Here is a 23,968-nt window from a genome sequence, read left to right on the forward strand (position 1 = left end):
TAGACCAGGTTGCTCAAAGCCCCATCCAACCTGACCTTGAACACTTCCAGGGATGGGGCACCCACAGCTTCCCCGGGCAACCTGTTCCAGTGTCTCACCACCCTCATTGTAAAACATTTCTTCCTTAGGTCCAATCTAAATCTGTCCTCTTTCAGTTTAAAACCGTTGCCCCTTGTCCTGTCACTACAGGCCTTGGTAAAAAGTCTCTCTGTGCCTTTCTTATAAGCCCCCTTTATATGTTGAAAGGCTTCAAGAAGTTCTTCCCGGAGCCTTCTCCAGGGTGAACAATCCCAGCTCGCTCAGCCTGTCCTCATAGGAGAGGTGTTCCATCCCTCTGATCATCTTTGCGGCCCTCCTCTGGACCCGCTCCAACAGGTCCACGTCTTTCCTGTGCTGAGGACTCCAGAGCTGGACACAGTACTCCAGGTGGGGTCTCACCAAAGCAGAGTAGAGGGGCAGAATCACCTCCCTTGATCTGCTTGCCACACTTCTTTTGATGCAGCCCAGGACACGGTTGGCTTTCTGGGCTGCAAGTGCACATTGCCAGCTCGTGTCTAATTTTTCACACACCAGTACCCCCAAGTCCTTCTCCGCAGGACTGCTTTCAATCCATTCATCCTCCAGGCTGTACTGATATTGGGAATTGCTCTGACCCATGTGCAGTACTTTGCACTTGGCCTTGCTGAACCTCATGAGGTTTGCATGGACCCAACTCCTCAAGCCTGTCAAGGTCCCTCTGGATGACACTGCTTCCCTCTATCCAATCAACTGCACCACAACTCCCCCCCCCCCCCCGAAACTACAAAGTTTTCATACTAGAAAGACAGAATGATATACTGGTAAAAAGAAGCAGATAAATAATTCTCACTGAAAAATAAGACGCAGACTTATATAACTGAGAGCAACTGGAATAACTTAGTAGGATCACATGGGAGTCTCCAAGCCTCTTAAGTTTCTATGCGGAGCATAGTTTATCTCTGTTTCAACTCCAAATCATAAGCCTTGTGCATTAATTCATGGATGAAATTATATGACCTGCATTGGGCAGGAGTTCAGGCCAAGTCTGAGGGTTTTCTGGCAAGACTGAAAAGTGACAGAATGCAGCACAGCAAGCTGCATGCCAGTAGCATTGAAGTTGCGAAGAAATACTGTCCCCCATCCCCACACACATCCACCACAGCTAGCAGGACAGGAACCACTGCAGCCAACAGTACCCTGTGGCAATCCCCCTTAACATGCTATTCCTCAGTGTGTGTGTAGGGATGGCAGGCTTTTGTCATCAAGCCACGGGGAGAGCATCTTGCTTTGACACTGATTCACGTACAATCGCAGTAAGGCAGGCAACATCCTCCTGGTGAACACCATCTCGCCCACCAGCCTTACTTATTTACCTTGCGGGGAAAGTCTGTAGGTTGTTGTTTGCCAGATGCAGGATCCGTAGGCTCGGGTGTCCCACCAAGACGGGGATGCATTGATCTGTGAGGTTATTATTGGTCAAGTAAAGCAGCTGCAGCATGCTCAGACTCTCCTCCCCTGTACATGCAGAAGGCAAGGACTCCAGGCTGTTTGCAGATGCATTCAGGTACCTGAGGCTAACCATAGCAAGTGCAAAAATCAGACTTCACATCTTCTAAACCACTCCATTAACAGCAGGAAAAGGAGCTATACAAATGCCAGTGTGGATAGAGCAACAGCATCAGACAGGAGGCCAGACAACACAGTGTAACATCCCTACTCACATTAAGATTTATGAGTCTACTAATGACTTATTAGCTATATAGCACTGCAGATGCACACAGCATTTTACAGTAAACAGTGAGTACTGAAGGGCCCATAGAGGGGGTGGGTAGTACTGGTGGAAGCAGACTACATAAACTCTTACTCAGAGTCTTTAAAAGAAGGGTTGACTCATGTCTGAATAGACAGTTATGAAGGGTTGTTCATTTGTAAGAGTCTCTCTCACTGTTCTCCAATGACCTGATGTACTTTCCGCTACAATATCTGAAAACCTGTATGGCTTCTTTCCTTTGCACCTGAATTTATGCAGTACTTTTAAAGACAAAGCTCTTCAGGCAGTAACATGATCTTAGAAACAGTTGCAACTGAAGCTAATTCTTTGGTTGGCTGTTGGACTAGGCAGGCCTCTGTTTTGCTGTAATTAAACAGTAACATGGACTGATTCCCTCAAATCAGCTTGATGACTTCCCTATGGCACCTGAATTACCTGCTCATAAAGTGCACATCTCATTATCTCTTACACAAATGGCACCTTGCAAGGACAGTCACACAGATGCCACTATTGGCCTTTAGAACTCCAAAGGTTAACACAGACAAAAGATACTTGCTACTGCTACTCACTTCAGAGCCTTGACAAAGAGCGTCTCTGGGAGTTTAGTCAACAGGTTGTGCTGAAGGTCCAGCACCTCCAGTGGAATGTGTTCTAGAAGAGGTGGAAGGCTCTGCAGACGATTGTGCCCCACCATCAACTTCCGAAGGCTCAAGCTGCTGACGATCCTAGAAAGACACAGGAGTTTCTGTATCAGCTTGGTTCACTCCTCTTCACACCCGCAGAGTAGGAAAAGGTAGTATTTAATCCGTTATAATTTGACTGTACAGCAGAGAAAAATTAAAACACACTGATCCATAAAATGTAAACAACGACAAAGCAGAAAAACACACACGGTAAGGTGTCTCAGTCACTCTGAATGCTTGGAAGTGCATCTACATTTCCTTCTATGCTACTGCAGATCAGTAACTTGTGATATGAGTCAGTCTGTGTGCATACGCCTAGCATTCTCTCAAGCAGACAAAAAAGAGAAGTCACAAAGGATGAATTTAAATGCCTGTTTTCACTTGTAGGCAGAAAGAAGTGCTTCCCCTGGGCCAACTTAAATTCAGAGCTTTAACTGGCTGCTTAACACTGCTGTATTACTTTTGAGGCTGTTGTCACATTCTCCAGAACTGCAGTGCTTATTGAAGGAAAAGGCCTCTATCCCCATGAACTGCAGAGAATTGCTTGCACGAATTTTGAGAAAGGATAACTCAACACATCTGGACATAGCCTAGAACCACCCTGCCCATTTGTGTGAGGTGATAATTTGGGACTATATTCTGAGCACCCTGTACAGAACAGCTTTGAACCACGAAATGCTAAAGCTGCATTAGTGCACTGCTCCATGTGGGCCAATTAATTCCGTTTCCCTCTGTATGCTGTGGCTTCTCACAGCTAATTATAATGAGGAAAAAAAAAAGCCATTCAAACGCAGATACAGCAATTTCCTTATTCAAGCTGACTCATCAAGTGCTGGCTTGGGTATCTCCACTCAACACTGTCACACACCGCTTTGATACAGTTCTGTTTTCGGACAACTAAGTGTAAAAGACAACTTCACGGTGAAGTATATCCCCTTATGAGAGGCTCTTTAAGCTTTAGTCTGCTGGATTAACCCGATCAATGGCTGAAAGTCAACCCTGGCAAAGTTCTAACTGTACACAAGACATATTTACAGTGTTGATGATAAACACATACTGGAAGAGATCCCCAATGGATACAGTAAATTCCAGCACTTAGGAATCTTTAAAAATGCTTACATTTCTTTTTAGAATATATATTTGTCTCTGAATTATGCAGGCTCTTTTTGCATAACATACATAAAATTTGGTCTTTTTCATCCATTGGCATGGCTAAAATTCTAAGTTCTCATTATCGCATCTTTGTTACACCCTTTTCTTGCTTTTGATGTATACAGTCTTGTCTCTGACAACCATTAGAATGTCACTGCTAAGATTACTTCCTGTGCCTGCTGCTTTAACCTGCTCTCTGCATTTCTTCACTGTAATCCACCCTCCTGTTCAATTTCAATATAGCTTACCCTAGACACTGTGTCTCATTCATTACAATCACACCCCCACCAAACATACTTGTTAGGCTAAGAACATTTGTGCTTTGCTTCTTCCCATGATATCCCTGATACCTTAGAGAAGACAGACATATCTGCAAAATTATATTAGTTCTTGGCTCCCCTTTGCTGCATTTCTGCAGAAACTGAAAGGGAAACGGGGAGAAAGGAGTTGGCTGATGATATGTTGTGAAAGCTACCTTTGAGATCAGCTATATCGTATCTCTGTGATATCTTCCTATGAAAGGTAACAGATGAAATCTCTGTGGGGCAATGCAAGGCATATCAGGGCCTCACCTATGACCTGTGTTCACAGACACAATGGTAACACACATAAATCATAGCAGTGTGTTCTACTTCAGGTGCAAACAGCTGCAGTAGAAGCCAGAAGCATAGAATGAAATTACCTGGCCCCTGTTATTCAAGCAGCTGATTTGGAAGTCAGTTCTTTCAAACATTTGAATACAGAGTATTTTCGCCGCTGCACAGAGAAAGTAAGTGGATTATATCTCTGCACAACAAGGAATAAAGCAACTGGAATAGCACTGCTGCTCTCTTCCAGTCAGCTCACCATAGAAGAAAGCTCAGCTCTGTATAAGAAGGTGGTTTGCTGACCTCGATGGAAGCTCCACAAGAAGGTTGTAGCTCACATCCAAAACTTCCAGTTTCTTTGCTTCAGAGGCCCAGTCTGGGACACACTGCAGTTGATTGCTGAGAAAAGCAAGGGGGAAAAGCTAGATTTCAGCACTCCATATGGAACAAACCCTGTTTGAATGCTGCATGACATTAGTGACAGCCAAACAAAAACCAATAGGCAGAAAATTAACAACAGTATCCAAGCTAGTCACGTGGAATTTATCTCATGGCTAGCTCTGTAATGCAAACTGAGCTGGTGCATGATTGGTAGAAAGTACTGATGCAAGGCTCTGATGATCAGGCTTTTTCTTTACAGCACTGACATCCCCAGAACAGGCCACCCTACACTATCCTGTTATTGTGCTTTAACCCAGAACTGAAGCAAAAGGTGATCAGGTCCTCTAGGCATCCTATCTTACAGGTCTCACAATGCTGTTCCAAGGGCAGATGCAGGCAATGAAGCCAACAGCAGAGATCACTGGCAGCTACTCTAAATGTTTACTCCACAGATTCCCACCATTCAGCCCAGTAAGCTGCCGCAAGTTCAGTGGTCCCTGCTTGGCTTTTTTTGCTGATTACAGCCTACAGCTGAAGGACAGTCAGTCACCGAGACAGGTCATACTGGTTCAGAGAGGCTTCTGGTCTGGGACACTTTCATCATTCTTTAGTGCTGAGCTTTCCAGTTCTATTGTGAAGATGGAGTACCTTCCCTCAATTGCTCTTGACTCTCAAAAGCTTAAAAGCTCCAAAAAATTTCTGCAGAAAACAGCAAAGGTGTTCAGATACTTGCTTTATATTCTGTGGTGTATAGTCACTTACTGAGAGAGTTCTAGACACGTCAGTTGACCAGGAACCGGATAAATATTGACAGCTGTCAGACCTGATGAAGTAAAGCAAATAATTATGATTGCAGAACCTCAGAGGGAAAACAGCACAGAGAAGCAGACAGACTAGCTAGCAAGTAAGACTCATAGTCTTACTTCATGGATACTCAAGGTCTCTACTCATTCCTCCCAAGACAGAGTTCGCACTTCATACATCTGCCATATGGCACTACAGCTTCTCACTATCCCATCTCTCCAACTGCCACATGGGGCACCAGAACAGGGGAGAACTGTACGTTTATTTGTGGACTCCCAAACAGATCTCACCGGAAGACTAATTCTTTGGACAGTAACGCAGCACCGCAGCCTGCCCCATTACACAGCCTGCGCCCATACATGCATATGTGACCCTAGGAGCTGACCTCAGAAGACCCATCAGATACAGTCTCACTACTGTAACATCAGCATATTTTTTTGTGTGGGAGAGGGCAAAGGGCTGTTTTCCTTTGTTCCCAGGGCTTGAAGGAAGAAGGCAGGTGAAGAAGGCAAAGAGACGTACAGTTGCTGTTGGCATAGAGGGCCCGAAGAGAAAAGCCACTCAGTGTCAACTCTTTCAGCTTATTCCGCTCACAGTGCAGCTGCTCCAGGCTGCCCAAGGAGCTCAGATCCAGATCTGTCATCTGATTGTCTCGTAAATCCATGTAAGTCACAGATTTGTTCCCCTCCAGAGTGTCAGCTGCTGCTCTCTTCAGGTTGTTCAGCCTAAACACTCAGAGATAAGAGTTACAAAGTCAGAAAATAAGACACTGAACACTGGACATCAGTAAGAAGCGATAGGAAAGGAAAGGAAGAGTTCTGGTGAAGGCTAATGCCAAAGGTGAGCACAGTGAAATGCGTGAGGAGCAATGGTGGATTTCAGGCAGTGAATACAAAGAAAAACATTTCCTTTGTCTGCACTGATATGTGAAACCATTTTACTCATTCCCCAGTGTTTAAGAGATTCCGAAGACCAGTCTAGAAATTAGAAGCCAGGCCAACGGACAGCTACTTCGCACTGACACAGAAAGTTAATGCAGAGACTAGATACTATACTGCCTTGCCAGAAACAAAAAGTTCTTTGTCCCTTTCTGAGAGCTCTGCAGTTGGCAGCGTGGAGAATAAGGATCACATTTCGGGGCAGGTTCAGGCACAAAAAAGGGTAGGACAGATCAAAGAGCTACCGAAGCTCATGGTAACAGCATATCAAGAGAGGAAACTAGAGGTCTGAGTCACATTCAGTGGCTTCAGGTATTGCTAAGTTAACCTTGCTTCTCCAAGTGAATTCTGCACACCCTCCGAAACAGAACCCCCTAAAAGCTAAAGAATCAGTAAGAGAAAAAATTACACCTAGTTTATTGCAAAATGTAGCAGAGGTTACACAGCTCCTCTGCTGTAAATGGAAAGTAGCAATCTGGTTTATATATATATATGCAAGTTTCCCTCCCTTACCTCAGGTCCACACTTTTGATGTGACTCATACGGTTCAGCACTGCAAGGTCCAGGGTCTCTAGCAAGTTCCCTGCCAGGGCTAGTTTGTCTAAGATGACAAGTTTCTCACAAATTGCTGGCAGTTCACAGAAGTTATTGAAGGAAAGCCCGAGACAGCTGAGCTGTTGCAGACTCCCCAGTTCTTCTGGTAAGGACGTGAGGAAATTCCCATCAAGCCAGAAGGTCTGGAGACTGCAGCAATGAAAAAGAGAAAGTAATTCAGCAAAGAGTAGTGAACATTACATTTAGCATTTTCAGTGAATTTCCTCGTATAGCTAGCTGCCTCAGTGTGGCTATTTTTTAAAGGTACCTAACAGCCAATTTTATTCTTATACACATAAAGTTACCGGAGTACTTCTATTATGCACGTAGTAGGCTTGGAACTGCACGTATGCAACACCAAATAGTTCCTAAATTATTTTGGAGGTAAACTTCCAGTTGTGCCAAAGATTGTAAGTTAACATAAGCAAAATACAAATCAGTACTTACGTTGTAAGTGAGAGTTATTTACTTAATCACTTGGTTTTCTACAAATTAAGAACTCCTCACTTAGCATGCTGGACAATCTTTAAAAGACCTATGACAAACTAAAACCAAAACCAACAGCAGTAACAGTACAGACCTGTCTCATAAGAAACAATAAAAATCAACTACACCTTCATAATCCAATTGCTGGAATCGCATATCACTATTATGGCACTTATTCACATCTATGGCACTTATGGCACAGTTAAATCACAATTTCTACCACACTAATGCACTGGTAACAAATTTGTACATTCCAGTTGTCCTTTCAGACAGTCGGAAAAGAATAGGGTGGCTTTCTGTTGCAAGATGAATTGTTTTAAAGTTTGCATGGGTTTTGAGACTCAAACCCCCACAATACAATTCCCTCATTATGATTATGTTCCAGCAAAGAACTTTCTGAACAGTGTTTACTGGTGGTAGAAATGCAATCTGGGGCCATAAAAAGTTCTTATGAATAAGAACTCAAGGGATCAAAAAGATGACTGGACCCATAACTAAGTTGCAAACCTCTGAAAACTGTAAGCCTGCATACAGCTTTTTCCTCACAGGTTGCATATGGCTAAAAGATTGCTCTGGAAATGACTTGCTTACACCCAATGTAGCTGCAGACACTCCTTTATTAAAGATAGAAGCTGGAGGAAGAGCAGGCCACAATGAACCAATAGCTCAGTGTCAATGTTTATCTAAACAAATGCAGTAATAGTCTTGCAATTAAATTTACCTAAGCTTAAGCTTTTATGCATTCTAGGTAGCTACTGGGAAAAACGGAGAAGGTTTTTACTCCAGCAAACACTTTTAAGACAAAATTTTCAGAGGGGATGCCCAAGCATTTCCATGTTAAAATCCTTTCTAACACAAAACCCAACCAATTCTGTAGAAAGCTATCAAAACATACTAGTGCTGACAAAAATGACTAGACCTCTGTGAGAAGTTACCACAGAAAAGTTTTATACAATAAATTAAAACTTTAATAGAAACTGCATCAGTATTGAAAATATTAAATACAAATAATAAACAGAAATTCAGAAAGTCACACACCTCAGCAGCTGTAGAAAAATGTGCATGAACTTATTTGAGAAACAATACAATTGTATTCAGACAATGCTTCATCTGCATCATGTTTCCTCATCTTTTCTACATCAGCAGCTGTAATGTTTTAATAGTAGTGATTAAAGGAATTGCACCTGAGACTGTCTTTGGTCCTATAAGGTGCCCTTATACTTCAAACTTGCATAAAGTTAAGAAATCTGCAATCCCTTTTGCGTAAGACATCTATGAATACTGCAACAACATAATCAGCATACTCTTGCTTGTATAAATAAGGTCCACAGACTAGGCCTCAGAATTTGAGAGGCATGTATATTTTTCCTTAGTTCTACAAAGCCTAGCTGATCTCCACAGATGTTTCACTGTAGTAATCTGTGGCTTCTGGAAATGCCCCTGACAGCATGATCTTTAGAAACTCTTGAAGTATTCTTATGTAAACATAACAATATTTATGTTTAACTCATAAGGCACCACCATAACAGTAGTTTAAAAAAAAAAAAGTAGAAGCAAAAGTAGGAAGGAAATAACAAGAAAGCAGGCAAGGGAATGCAAGATGGCAGTAGATGGAGAGAGAACAAGATGCATTCGAATTTACATAAAAATCGGACATAAACCCACAAGAAATCATACAAGTCACCCCAAAGTAAAAACAACAAAAAACCAAACCAAAAAGCAACCCCCCAAAACACACACCCCACAGAGAACATAAAAAGCTTCAAGTCTACTGAATTTTAAGTGAGAGTATATTCATATACTTAGAAGCCTTCACATTACTCTAGTTCAGCAAGGTGGTACCTGTGATTCAAGGCATCATAACTGACTGTTAAGTGTCTTCCTAGGCCACTCCAAAATCGGCAAAATCCATTAATCTTTATTAGAAAACTACACTAATATATTTTACATAGCTAGTAGAACACGCAGGAAGTAAAAAATGATGAACAGTAACCTGCTTTATACCAGTGACTTAAAATATCAACTGTATAAACATACTGTGATATCTTCATTTTCAAGGAAAAACAAACATTATTGGACACCTTGATTCTTGACCTTCTGCTGGAGTCAATTCAGTCTTCATGGGCAGAACAGGCTGCCCCAACACTCATACTTTCATAAGTGGTACGTTTACATCAGCTGTGCTCAACCGAAGCACCAAGGATTTTTATGGCCACAAATAAAACGAATATACTCACTTCAACAGTTTGCCAATCTGGCTTGGCAAGTAATGAAGTCCATTACAGGAAACATTAAGCTCTGTTAGAGTAGAGATCTCACACAGTGATACAGGAAACTCTCCCAGTCTATTATGAGACAGGTTCAGGCTCTTCAACTGAGAAAACCTATTGGCAAGAATACTAGTTAATTCACAGACCTCCACGGTCTCGAAACAAAACCATACAAAACCAGTCATAAAGAATTTTTAAGTCTTTGTACACTGGCAATACAGTCAGCTAACTCATTACGGGAGTTTCTGCAACAACCTTCTCTTCTGACAGGCTTCCTCCTAGTGACTGATACTAAGATTAAGGAGACTAAAAATATTAATTTTAAAAAAATATACCTTCAAAGAATTATTCAGAGTAAAAATCTACAATTATGCAACTTGAGAAAATAGGAGCTGAAAACATTAACTGGAACCATTCTGAGAATAAAACAGAGGAGGGGAGGGAACACCCTTTTCAAGCTAGGCACAACAGAAGGCCTAGCAGAGCTGTAAAAGGGAAATCCAGGAAAGTGCCGACTTCACACTGGGAAGCCCCAAGATCTGCACCCAGAGGTGCCTGGAAGAGATTCCACGTCTAAAGTGCCACTTGCTTGGCAGACTGTACCATAGGTACAGCCACACGAGAACTGACACAGCCCTCACAGTCACTAAAGTCCCACCTGTGCTTAACAGATGGTTGCCTATTCCAGCTCCTTCTATCACTGTGCTAGGTCCAAATAGAGGGAAGAAATTGAGCATGGGCTGGCATAATATGCAAGAGGTTCTTCTCAAAGAGTTCCTACTTCTTTCTACAGGAAACAAAAGTATTTTTCCCCAAGTAATAACCTCCTCATCCCAAACTGGAACCATCAGAAATTAATTCAGTGGGGAAATGAATATCATACTTTTATGACACCATTGCAAATCTAATGTAATGTACCAGGGAAGTACTATTTGGAAACATATAGTTAATTCATCTGCTCCATCTAGCATACTTTTTGCTAGGTAATGGTGAGTAGCTCTTATTTTGAAGCAAATGTTTTAATATAGGTAACAAAACCAAGGTTCATTAATGGAGGGAGAATATTACTCCTAGCTTGAAATGGCTTGAAGTATGAGACTGAAAGGTTTTGAAATTTTTTCTTCTTTATAGTGACTCCTTTTTCCGATTCAGAATACTTGGAATGATCAGTGTAGGAACTATGCATTATATTTCTCCATTTTGCTTTATAACCTTTGGGGGAGTATGGTGTTGTTGTTTTTTTAAAAAGAGGGAGCATATCTGAAACTTGGACATGGGTTGTTTGCTTTGAGAAAGCACCCTGTCATACAAGTAAGGGCATAGGCATTTTAGGTTTGCTGCAATCACAGACAGACTCTCTTGTAATGCAACTGAAAGCCAAAGAGAAAGATGCTATATTGGTAATAGCCTTCCTAAAGGGAACATACTGTATGATGCAAAGATCTACCAATGATACAAAAATCAGAAACTTGCCCACAGAACTTCACAACAATAATGGAAAAAAAGGAAACAATGAGGATAAACCTACAGATTTGAACTTTCTCATTAACTGGTTCAACTTTAAGAGATTTAGGACAGATCACAGTTCTTGGGTTTTGGAATCAGAAAACACTTTAATGAAACTGCTTTCTCTGGAGTTCTACAACGGCTTTTTCTACAGCACATGCCTTTAACACCACGCAGCTCTTTCTCTATCATTAACAGACTGTGGTGAGAAACTGCCCCAAGAGGCATGGCATTAAATGCAACAGCACAACCAATTTTCAGAATTCATCCATGTGCAACAATATCAAAGCAAACACAACAGGGGCATTAAAGTTTCCAAAAGCTGAAGGGACATGACACAGCTTGGTCTGAGACTCTGTGAGCAGACTGTCGTGTTCAGTGGGGAGGACAATACTCAAAAGCCTTTTGAGTTCCCCTTCTGTTCCTTCTCCTTTGCCCCAATATTCTCAAGCAGTAGGGATGTAGGAATGGAATGCAAACCCAACTCTCTCTCAAGTTGTACATGAACCATGTATTATAGGGAATAAGTATCCTGAAATTGTTACAGCTCCTCAAGTTTTGGACTGCGCTCTCACAGGGCATATTGGGATTACACCAAAGAGGTACGGAAACACAGCAACAAATTCTCAGTGGGATGACCATCCTCTTTGAGCTGCCCAAACTGGTGCAGGCCTGAAATATTCCCAGTTCAACGCAACATCCTGCTCTGCCACCAAAGCATCCCAGTACAACTCTGTACCAACTAGCTAGAATGGTGATAATAGACATGCATTTTTATACACATGCGTGCGCACACGCATACTTATCAACGACGATCAGCCCTGATAATGTTTTCCAGAAAAGGGAGATACTTGAAAGGCAGTACGTTAGATGAAAAATAAGCTAGGAGATGTGACAAAACAGGTGGGGTTATTTAATTTCCTTTGCTTAATGTTTCCCTTTTAGTTAATTATTTTTTGTTCCATTATTATAGTTATAGCTAATTAGACTCCTAGAGCTTCAAAGATTTCCTCAGAGAAAGAGATCTGATCATTGCAAAAAATTCTGCTGTTCGGAACTGTCAATCTCTAGGCGCTGATAACACCTACTGCAAATGAGCAAGTTTCTTCATTTGGGGTTGTGACCTGATGAACATCCTAAAAACCTCAGAAAGAAAATCTTTTCAAAAGGCAATGAGCAGCCTTATGTGGGCTACCTAATGCTACCCGTTTATTCAAGATTGTGTGAGGTGAGGGCTTCTTTTATGGCTTTTGTTTGTTTGAGGATTTCAGCTTCATCAGACATAGTCACTGCCAGGAAAAGAGTTGAGTTTCTGACATGTCAGATCTCTTGTTGACTACACGCAAGGTCAAAAGAAATTTCAAGCCCCTTTGCTGATCCTGTTAACCAAGGATACCACATTTTAGAAAATAAAGTTCTGATATGGTTTTCAACATCATACAGTGTATTTGAAGAGAGAAGTAGAAAGGAAAATCTTTAATTATTTTAAGCAGCTTCTCCAGTAACAGAGTCTATTACAATTCAGCAGTTAGAAAATATTTAAACAAGTCTGGAATTAAAACAAAACCAGACTAGACTCTGGCTCTCAATGAAACTGCAAAGAATTCCCACAGGTGAGCAATTTTTTTTACCCTGTATACCCTCATGGATACCTAGGTATCTCATTACTTTGTAGGAAGAAAAATGAAATAACCTGGTAACAGGCCCCTAGAGATAAACAAAACAAAAATACAACAAAAAAACCCCAAACCAAAACAAAACGCTGCAGTTTTGCAATGTTTCTCTGAATATATTTTTCTTAAGGCACAATGTGTTCCAAACACTGAGCCATTTGACAATATTACTATAGGTTTCCTAACAGCTTTCAAAATTCATAGAGTGACTCCTTGAATTGTTTATAGCATGACTAGCGTAGATATCAACAGACTAATCTTCCTCTAGATTTTTATGATTTTCAGGAATTAATTTAAAAATATTTTTGTAAGACTCCCTCACTTACTGAAGATGACTACATCATGCTTCCATACCATCACACAACTGCTACTCTCTTAAAAGCAGATCATTACAAGTTCCCAAAGCAAAGCTGGAGTCTCACAGGCCCTCTGCCAATTCCAAATGCACATTAAGAACTTACCAAAACAGGCTTTTGCAGATCTGCACTTCTTCCTACAAACACTTACCCACAACAGCAGCATTATGCTTTCCCTCACCTTTTATTTTATACTCCAAGATGTTCTGTTTAGCAAGCAGCCTTATATTACTATTGCATCTTGTCCATACAAATGGCATATCACTCCACCAGGCTCATCTCAGATCTAACTTAGCACAAAGAATCTGTGGAAGGGAGTTCATGAAGACTGTAAACTGTTGGAAGCTTATGCCTGCCTGCGCTGTTCAGTTCTGCTTCCTAGCCCCCCTCATTTGTTAGAGCTTCCTGAATATCAATCTTTTTACCATCCCCACAAGAATGGGCAATAGGCTCCCCCTCTGCTTCATCCCTGGATGCACGTGTCAAGAACTCCAAATATAGAAGAAAAATAATTCTTTGCAGACCTGCAAAGAGAGTCAAGACTCCCTGCTCCACTTGATCTCATAAAATTGTGTCGTAGGTTGAGGTAGATGATGTCTTGACTGTAGAAGAGGTGTTCAGGTACTTCCTCAAGGCTGTAGCATGAAAGATCAACCATGCCAAGTCGCATAGACACAACCTGAAAAGAAGTAGGAAGAGCTGCAGTTGTGCAACAATTTTTCTCTGGAAGTCTAATGGAAGGCCAAAGAATGCAGGTAGTAAACAATTTGCCAGAACATGAAAGAACCCCCTTGTACCCACCAGGTAGAGTCCATGCAGGAAACAGTCCACAGAATAGGAGTTTACCCCATTTGCTACTATTGTTTCTGCAAGCCCCCTGACAAGGATGCGTAACTGGATACCAACTAGGACACACAGAAAGCCCTGCTCTGTATGTGCAACATGCACTGCCTAAAAGCTAGACTGTAAGAGAGCCAGCCTAATGGAGAAAACCGTATCTTTGGCTGAGGAAACTTTGCTGAGAAAGCATAATCTCCAAGTGCCTTCCAAACAAAGATGCAAGCAGCAATAGGAAGCAGTTGACTTTCCAGTTCAGTCTTTTAAGGTTTACAGAACGTCCACTTGGCCTAGCTACTCCTTCCACCTTCCTTTTGTTAGCTTGTTCAGGGTATAGTATTGGAAACATAAGCTGTTATGATGAAAAGGCTTCATAACTTATGATTTTGCAACATTTCATAAAGTCTTTGCAAGTATCAGATCTCCCTTCATTAAGTATGCTTTGTTTTGAGGTCTCCGGTGCTTCATTCCAGATTTTATGACCTGCTTTATCGTGAACTCATTTCGTATTTCATAATACTTTTTATATATGTATATTTGAGGTCAAAGTGTGGCTCGGCACTAAGCTATCACCACCTAATTGTACTTTAACGTGGAATAAAGACGTAGCTCTGAACAAACTACACTTCCTTTGCTGACCTATGATCTCTGTGTTAACTCAAACCTATCAGGGTAGCCCCGTGCCAGTCCATGCCACAGTTTAGGCAGACTCAACTGTGGCAACAGGTGCAATTTATAGGTTTCCAGGGCTGTAAAGTCAGCCAGACCCTGGTGTTTGGTCTAATGACCTGTGATTAGCTACGCTCAATAGGTGCAGCAGGGGTGAAAAAAAATGCAGAACTACTAGTCAAACATTGTTGCACAGGCAGAGAGAGAAGAACAGGCTAGAAGAAAATCTCTATAGTCCTGAGCAGGTAAGAAATGAAGACAGCTGGAAAGCATCCTGGGTGTTTTCTCCAGCGTTCTAGCTTCATCTCTGCCTGCATAACAAGCCTGCAACAGAAAACCCTTATCAACCCCGTACCCACCACCTGAAGTACTGCAGTCTCCAGGGCCTCACCGTGGATGCCTGTCGGTGCCACCGCTGGCATTCTGCCAGCGTTTCAAAGGAAACATGGTATGTCTGAGCTTGTGCTCCAGCAGATGTGAAAGCAAGCGTGTACTGCCGACGTTTCATCTCTTCCACCTGCAAAGGGAGAATTGAAAACAAAACAGTCTGCCTAAACTGCAGCAATTACAATGGATCTGAAGGCTAGGGTGAGGTATTACTGACTACCAGCAACATGACATTTTGCTGAAAACACAGTTCTAAAGTTATTGAAGAGAAACACAGAAGTAAATCCTTCTTAACATCTTTCTGCTGAAGTAGATCGAAGAAGTAATAATTTCCAGAATGCCCATTCACAACATTGGCTACTAACGTGAAAGCAGAACTAGTGTCTCTTTGTTTATTAGCCTTAAGACTACCACCTAAGCAAAGCATGTAGAAAGGGGGTGTACAACTCTCTGCACATGTAATGCAGTAATTTGTTACAAAAGCCTAGATTAATCTCTTGTGGATAATACCCATCATTATAATCCATTCTTCCTTTCTAAGCCACAGGAAGCTAACCAAAAAAAGTCTTACCTTCCCTCCAACAAGAGGCAAGATGTGCATCTTCCCCGTGTGGCTATCTTTCACAGAGGACACAATGAGGCACGTACCACAGAGAATTACCAAGCGCTCTGCCCACTTGTGCAACTGGGTCTTTCCTTTGCGTACGTTATAGACTCCAGAAAGCAGGATGCGATCTAACTGTTCCACTTGACATGGCTTTTCTGAAGAAAAAGGGGATATTAGCATTTACTTTCCATTTGTTCTTCATTCTCAGCTGTGAGTACAAATAGCAACACAGCTGTAACACGCAAAATCAGTTATTGTAAAGAACAAGGAAAGACAAGTTGCACTTTAAAAAAATTCTCATGCAGAGGACAAGCAACTTCCACAGTCAATGCACTAATGTCTGATAAGCAACCATTGTATGCCTTCCAGTACAACGTTATAACGGTTGTCATGTAGCGTGTTTTTAATCTACAGGTAATTACAGACCTTAGCAAACTTACACACTTGCCAAACATCCTTCATTCAGATGCAGGAGAAGAGCAATTTCAAACTCTTGTCGAGTCAATTAAAGTCACAGAAACCATCAAATAAGTGGCTTCTACTGGGCTTTAAAGAAAGGCCTGGAAAATCAGCTACAGAAGAAAGTTATTTCCCTGAAGATGATTCAAATGAAAGGACTCCAGCACTGACTGTTATAGCTGTGCTGTGTGCACTGCTAGCTATGACTCTAACCAGCAAAGCAGAATTCTACTTCAGCCTTCTAATCCACATACACTTACTTTTAGGTCATCCTACCTCCTTGCCTGTTTTACTACTATTTTTTTTTTTCAAGATAATGACAAATCTCCCAGATGCTTTTCAAGATTCTGTCCACTGTTTATACTGTCTTACTGCCTAGGAAAATGTTCCAAATAGTCACTTAATACTTTAAAGAACAGGAATGAGCCTGACCTGATGCACCTGTGAGTTTCAAGTGTTAAGAATCTCCTCTTATTAAATTTATATTTCATTTTATCTTAAATAATCCCTAAGACAGATCCTGGCAACAGGTCCTTTGTTTTACTTAGGAAAGGATCCTTTTTTTTTTTGAAGTTGCTATTGACATGCTGCTTATATCTTGAACTGTCCTGCAGGTGTCCTGATATCCATAAGCAGCATCAACCTGCAAGTATTTATATACCCACAGCCCCAAAGTCAGACAGAGGAACTGAGTAGCCAACATATATGCCAGACAATGACAAAAACTCTAATTAGATCCACTGGAAAAATATTCTTACTATTGGTTATGCATGACCCACTTCCAGACACAAACCATACTTCAAACTTTTATTAGGAGCAAAAAGTTAACCACCGACTAAAGTTGTTATACCGTTTCTCAGAAAGCAGGATCTTCAGCTTGCCAAATTTAAAGCATTGCCTTGATGTCTCTACCAGGCTGAATTTAGCTGAAATACTTAGCTGAACAGTAGCTTTGTTTCAGGAACATAAAGTTTGGCCTAAGATGTCCTTTAATGGAGAGAAACTCTAATCACCCAGAGAAAAAACTGCTTGGATTTCACCAAGCTGAAAGACCAGCCCCAGACTTGTAAGAAAACAATATTATGGGACCAAAAGTGGTATCCTACTGACTGCCGCAGCAGCATTGTTCCAAGCACCAGATATTACTAAGAAGCTACTCCAATCCTCCAGTTTCCCCATCTGCTCCGAAACATCCGTGACATCTATGTCCTAGTGCTAAGGAAACATCCAGGGGCAACGTTCAAGGACTTCTACTCTGAATCCCAGCTCTTTCATAACTCCTCAAGCTATGTGTAAGAATGGTCTTAACCTCTAGGGGTATGCAAGTTCCTGTCACTCTTTGCAGCTCCTGAGCTTGTCGCTGTGATCATGCTTAACTCCATGCTCCAATTAGTGAGCACAGGCTTTCCCATGGAGAGCAAGGACACAGGTCATCAATAGAAAGAGCTAGTACCTCTAACACCACCTTAGAAGTTACACAAGTCCAGCTATAGCAATAGAAGGAATCAAGACAGTTCCCCACCAGAGAAAGCGTGTGACCCTCTACAATTCACACCTGTCACACCTGACACAGATGAACCGTTTGATGGCCCTGGAGAGCTTGTTCCACTTGATCCGTTGTTGAAGCATGTAAAGACTCCATAACATTTGGTCTCTGAACTTGCCCCATCCAACCTGGGTCACTGGCCTCCATTCTCCAACCAACTTCCATTGAGAGGAAGCCCTCCCCCCATTCTCCCAGCCAATCTAACTCATCCTCTCCCCTCATAAAACTCTTGGGTTCCTACAAGTACCTCAACAGCCAGACTTGAGGAAACATGCTTCCCTCTCGCTGCTGTTTAATGTGAGATTTCTATTAATCTACTTGTAGTCCTATCACCCCAACTGGGCGTAAGTACTCACCATGCACCAGGGAAGGAGAAAAACTCAATGTATCAGATGAGAAAGGCAGACAGAAATGTGGGAAGAGAACACAGAAATCCAAGAGACATCCCCAAGGACTGAAAGAAACATGAAGGCTGCTCTCAGCACTCCAGCAGGTCCAGAGGAGGGACACAGAAACGGTCAGGTGGCTGGAACACCTCTCCTATGAGGACAGGCTGAGCGAGCTGGGGTTGTCCAGCCTGGAGAAGGCTCCGGGAAGACCTTCTTGAAGCCTTTCAACATATAAAGGGGGCTTATAAGAAAGGCACAGAGAGACTTTTTACCAAGGCCTGTAGTGACAGGACAAGGGGCAACGGTTTTAAACTGAAAGAGGACAGATTTAGATTGGTTATAAGGAAGACATGTTTTATAATGAGGGTGGCGAGACACTGGAACAGGTTGCTCGGAGAAGCTGTGGGTGCCCCATCCCTGGAAGTGTTCAAGGTCAGGTTGGATGGGGCTTTGAGCAACCTGGTCTAATGAAAGATGGCCCTGCCCAAGGCAGGGGGGTTTCGACTAGCGGATCCTTAAAGGTCCCTTCCAACCCAAGCCCTTCTGTGACTTTACGATTCTAAGTAATGTTTCTCTGGCTAAAATGCGTTACTTCATCCCTTATGTACTCAGCTGCAGGCTTTGCGAAATTATCACGTAATCTTTCATAGCATTCCCTCTAATTCCTCCCCTACCTTTAAGAACCACTTTGTCAGCATTTGCTTTTACTTTCTTAAAACAGGTCTCCTGAACACTCTTCAATCCTCGTACTTCTTCCTTCATAGCCTCTTTCTAAGCAGGACTACCCTCCCATGCTGACTGAAACTACTCAATTCCATTTTTCTACCTACTTGCTTCCACGAAGTTGAGTCACTGTTCCTGAATCTTCAGTAGTTCCTGCTTGACATACCCAAACTGAATTGCTCATTTTTTCCTCAAAAGTTCTCTACAGCCCTATGCTCGATGCCTCTCCTCCTTCCAGCTGAAGTAACTTCTGACTCCCTACTCCTTGCCCTATAAATCCAGACTGTACGCGTGTCATACTTCTTTCCATCTCCATTATACTTCTATACTGTTTAGTCTGTTATGCACACAGCTCCCAGACAGAAGGGGTTTGTCTCAGGTAAAGGGGTAGAGAAGCTGATTTCTTGAGATTTCATTTTTTGACACTGAATAAACAGATGACGGCTAGCAGCTTAGTCAGGCTACGCAGCTCCAATATGCATGAACAATTTTCCATTAAAAGCACTTTGATTTTTTTTTCTGAAATGCAAAAAATACACAGGTGAAGTATTTAAAAGTAATGGAATAATTTCATTATCAGCTTTCCTCCCCCTTATTTCTTTTATATTTCCTCTTCACTGCAGTAAATTTGTTTTCTGACTGCTAGCACCATACGCCAACAGGCCTATGACTATCATTCTGTTGCTCCTTACACACATGGTATCCTGCCCAAATGGATTCAATAGGCCACTCAGAAGTCTCATTTCTGCAATGAAAGGCACTAGGTTCTAATGGCAGCCTGCGTTATTATTAACCAGCTGACACCTTCACTCTCTATTTACAGGCTGTGGAGCTATTTGACCACGACCTTCCTTGCCCGTATCCATACACCTTTTGGAAACACAATCTTCAGGCACATCTAGACTGAACTGAAATACGTTTCTGATCCCATTAGGAGCTCTAAGGCATTTGTTGTAACATTGGAAACTAAAGACAACAGAGCAATCTTGTGTCTTCCTGTGGAGCTGTCTTTTCTCAAGCCATAGATAGGATGAAGAAAACTACAGAATTGTGTTTTTTTCTATTAATCTTGAAAACTCGTTATTTTATGAAATGCTTACTGGTACTTTGGGTGTCTGATGTAGCCACCTATAAACCCAACAGGTCAATGACTTGGGCTTCAGCTGAGTTCTGCCTCATAGTTAAAGCTATAGGAACAGCAACAGTGTGCACACACACAATTTCTTACCGCTGTAAAAGCGAATCATACAGCTGAGATCAGAGTTTGCTGCCTCTTCCTGCATTCTGACAGGATCATCAAAACCCAACCCAGCCAAGTAGTCATACACAATCTGGAGGGGTTTTTCTGTGGGCTCCAGCCTCCTGTCAAAACATACAAGAAAGTAGTTTGAGAATGCAAAAAAGATTAAACAAGGCTCATTGCAGCTAAAGTGTAAAGAATACTGACATACTGGTTGTTCTGCTCCTCTGAAAAGGTCTGGCAAGCATGCATCCTTGGGGTCTGTGCTTCCTGCTTGTCAAGTAGCACTTAAGAATGTTAGCACTCGAAAAATTACATTGCAGAAGGAAAACATAGAGGAAAAGCAATAGGCATAAGCCATACGATCCATGGTGATCATCTCCATTCCATGATTTAAGGAGCACCAGGAGGAAACAATGACAAGAAACAAAACCAGAAATACTGCACAAAAAGTAGATGCCAAATAATTAAAAACCCCTATGTATAATGACTGAAAGATTTAAAAGAACTCTACTTAAATTTCTCTTCCAAATGCAGCTGTGAGCAAAGCATATGAGAATCCTCCTGAAGAATGACTTCTAAAAAGAAAGAAAAAAGAAGTTTCCCATTCTCTTTAGCTCTCATCAGTGCAAGATTCTCATGCTCTGGCAAATTAACCCAAATGGTACATTTAAAGAAAAGACGTTTTTAGAACTACAACAGATCATAGGAAGGATTCAGTGGCTAACTTGAACAATGGCAATAAGAGAAAGTTCTCCTGAAACATCAGGTTTAGTATATTCAGAACAGAAAAGATGTTTTCCGATCCTCTCACCTCACTTCTTCCAGAGAGGCTGAATTGTTATTTTCTGCAATAAAAGTAACAGAGTTTCTAGCTAAAGTAGAAGTTTTACTTTGGGGGGGGGGGGAATCTTAGTATAAAAGATTAAGCACTGAAAATGTAAGATGGGAGTTAAAATAAATCGCTCCAGTGGTCCATTCATTATCCACCATTAAAAATCCTCATGTTTAATCTAAAGTGCCTAGCTTCAGATTATGGTCACTGGACCTCGATTTGTCACCTATTCTTTAAACAGGTGTTTATAAATCATGAGACTGACCATTTCAAACATCCTTTTCAAGATGAGGCTCAATGGGCTTTTAAAATTTTCTTGCGGTAGGGTGGGCCTACTTTGATTCAAAATAATTTTTACCACTGATTTTTTTTTTTTTTTAGCTTACCAACATTCCATAAGGGCTAGCACCACAACTGTTCGCTGTATCCATGCACTGACTACACAAAACTGTAGAGACTTCTTGGTTCTACTCAACAGTATTTATACTCCTGGATTAAACCTGCTCTCAACTATTTGGCACATTCACTCATATCCCTTCAATCCACGAGTCCTCCTGAATTGCAGTTTTTGCAAGTTATAGCCTCCTTCCTCTCCTCTTTAGTGTTTAGTACACCTGGCTTTCACATAAATATATGCAGTGATATCGAAAAGCAGCATTTTCCAGAGAATACTGTATGCTAAACCATCTAGATCAACCTGTTGCACTGACTTCTCAGTACTCATCACTCCCTCCATCTATGTCTTCCCAAGCTGTTACCTTTCTTTTAGCCACAGATTATTAACAGAGCAACTGAACAGTTCAAGTTTACCTTTCTTCATTCAGACATACACTAACCCCCATCCAAAAAAATCACTTACACTGAATAACAGTTTCCAATTTGTAAGGTATCAGCCAACGAGTTTTATTGGTTTGTGCGTTGCTTTTCTACCAATGATATCAGAACACAGAACGGTTTGGGTTGGAAGGGACCTTTAAAGGTCATCTAGTCCAACCCTCCGGCAATGAGCAGGGACAGCTCCAACTAGATGAGGTTGCTCAGAGCCCCATCCAACATCACACACTGCAACAAATGACTAATGCCTTTGGCGACCAAGCTTGAAATTTCAAAGCATCAAGATCAAGTTTGTTCAGTAAGGCCTGTTTTCTACTAAACTTTGTTGACTTGCATACATCATTTATACTGCATGTCTTAACGTGAAATATTTTATTACTGTATGTACCAAACCTTTCCGCTTCTTCTCAACTGAAGAACAAAAATATTTCTGATTCTTTTTAATGATTATACTATAGTATTTTCACTATTACTGACAGCTTTACAAATGCCATCTCATAATTAAGGCAGGACTGATTTCATAAAACGTGCACCATTTACAAGTATCTAGCCATCCAGACTTCCTTTATAGTCAACAGGACACACCTCAAGAAGTAAAATGACCAGGTATTTCAAGCACATACACTGCAACTCTTTCACTTCACGCATAGGACCCCTGGATCAGAAACTCTCAAAGTTATAGTCCAAAACAACAAAGTTTCTAGGCTGAAAAGACAATGTAGTTGATACGCAGTTGATGCAGAAAACCAGTTCTTACCACTCAATGTTTGCTAAGCCTGTGTCCTAGTTTCGGCTGGGATAGAGTTAATTTTCTTCTTAGTAGCTGGTAGAGTGTGTTTTGGATTTAGTGTGAGAATAATGTTGATGACACACTGATGTTTTAGTTGTTGCTAGGTAGCACTCATCCTAAGTCAAGGATTTTTCAGTTTCCCATGCTCTGCCAGCAAGCAGGTGCACAAGCAAGAAGCTGGGAAGGAGCATGGTTAGGACAGCTGACCCGAACTAGCCAAAGGGATATTCCATACCACAGAATGTCATGCTCGGTATATAAACTGGGGGGAGTTGGCCAGGAGGGGCGGATCGCTGCTTGGGCATTGGTCACCAGGTAGTGAGCAACTGCATTGTGCATCACTTGTCTTTTCTTGTTTGGTTTGTTGTTGTTTTGTTATATTCCTTTTCATTGCTATTATTACTATAGTTTATTATTATTATTATTATTGTTAGTCACGTATTTTAATTTTACTTTAGTTATTAAGTCATTCTTATCTCAACCCCCGAGTTTTACTTTTTTTTTTTTTTTTTTTTCTCCGATTCTCTCCCCCATCCCACTAGGAGCAGCAAGGAGCAAGCAAGCAGCTGCATGGTGCTTAGTTGCTGGCTGGGGTTAAACCACAACAGCCTGATTAGAGCAGTTTTGCTCCCCTCCTTTTGTTTTACACAGAAATGTATCAACTTCCTAGCCAGAAGGCTGTATATGAAATAACCCCCTTCCTCTCACTTCAGAAATTGTCTCTTGGAGCTTCTACTGACTAATAAACTGATGTCAGGCCTTGCAGACTCTCATCTCTAGGCAGCCCTAAATATAATCAGAAATCTACTGGCAAATCTCAACCCATAAATAGGCTTTTTTTAACAGACAAAGGAGGAAAACCTTGATCTGTATCTTCAAATCCACCCAAAGGATCACTCCCTGATACAGCTGGTTTGCTTGGAAATCTGTTCTTATTCCTTCCTTGAAGGGACTAGTAGGATTTAAATTTTAGTTTACAAAATATCAGCTGCCTTTACCAGTAGAAAACACTGTTTATTCATACCAATGTCTGTCAACGGTGATAATTTTTGGTTGATTTTTAGGAGTTATCCTAATTTCACGAAGCTTCCAATGTGACCAAAAGCAATGTCAGAGATAACAATTTGATGCGTACTGTAAGTATACTCCAAAACTCATACATGAGAATAATATTCATGCATCAATTTAAAGTTCAAGATGGAATCAGGCGACTGTCAGCAATGCATGCTGTTGCTGCTGCAACTGCTGGTTTGTTGTGGTTTTTTGTGGTGGTGCTTTTTTTAAATAGAAAAAACATTTGGAAAAACTGCCTTTTCTTTCTGCCCCTTCTTTAAACCAGTAAAGAAAAGGAAATAAAGAGCTAGCCAGTGTAGTTCAATGCAAATTCAGATAAATTTCAGCAGAAAGCACAATCCTTCCCCTTCCTGCCCTCC

The 23,968-nt window shown here is 41.4% G+C and overlaps 1 protein-coding gene across 2 annotated transcripts in view; it reads right to left on the bottom strand.

The window, feature by feature from the left end:
* PHLPP2 (PH domain and leucine rich repeat protein phosphatase 2) overlaps positions 1-23,968 on the bottom strand; it is a 37,826-nt gene that overhangs the window by 6,885 nt on the left and 6,973 nt on the right. The window contains exons 1-12 of one of the 2 annotated variants that reach the window (XM_052797410.1): positions 20,288-20,395; positions 20,065-20,198; positions 15,684-15,874; positions 15,117-15,242; positions 13,744-13,898; positions 9,652-9,798; positions 6,848-7,078; positions 5,919-6,121; positions 5,355-5,415; positions 4,515-4,610; positions 2,359-2,514; positions 1,392-1,592 (exon numbers count right to left, since the gene is read on the bottom strand). In XM_052797410.1, the coding sequence (XP_052653370.1) occupies positions 1,392-1,592; positions 2,359-2,514; positions 4,515-4,610; positions 5,355-5,415; positions 5,919-6,121; positions 6,848-7,078; positions 9,652-9,798; positions 13,744-13,898; positions 15,117-15,242; positions 15,684-15,874; positions 20,065-20,198; positions 20,288-20,328 (1,742 nt within the window). In that variant the 5' untranslated portion in view covers positions 20,329-20,395. Of the gene's footprint in view, positions 1-1,391; positions 1,593-2,358; positions 2,515-4,514; positions 4,611-5,354; positions 5,416-5,918; positions 6,122-6,847; positions 7,079-9,651; positions 9,799-13,743; positions 13,899-15,116; positions 15,243-15,683; positions 15,875-20,064; positions 20,199-20,287; positions 20,396-23,968 lie in introns of those variants that run through there. The other variant, XM_052797409.1, reaches the window with a different exon arrangement.

This window comes from Harpia harpyja, chromosome 9, assembly GCF_026419915.1.
Source record: "Harpia harpyja isolate bHarHar1 chromosome 9, bHarHar1 primary haplotype, whole genome shotgun sequence".
Lineage (NCBI taxonomy): Eukaryota > Metazoa > Chordata > Aves > Accipitriformes > Accipitridae > Harpia > Harpia harpyja.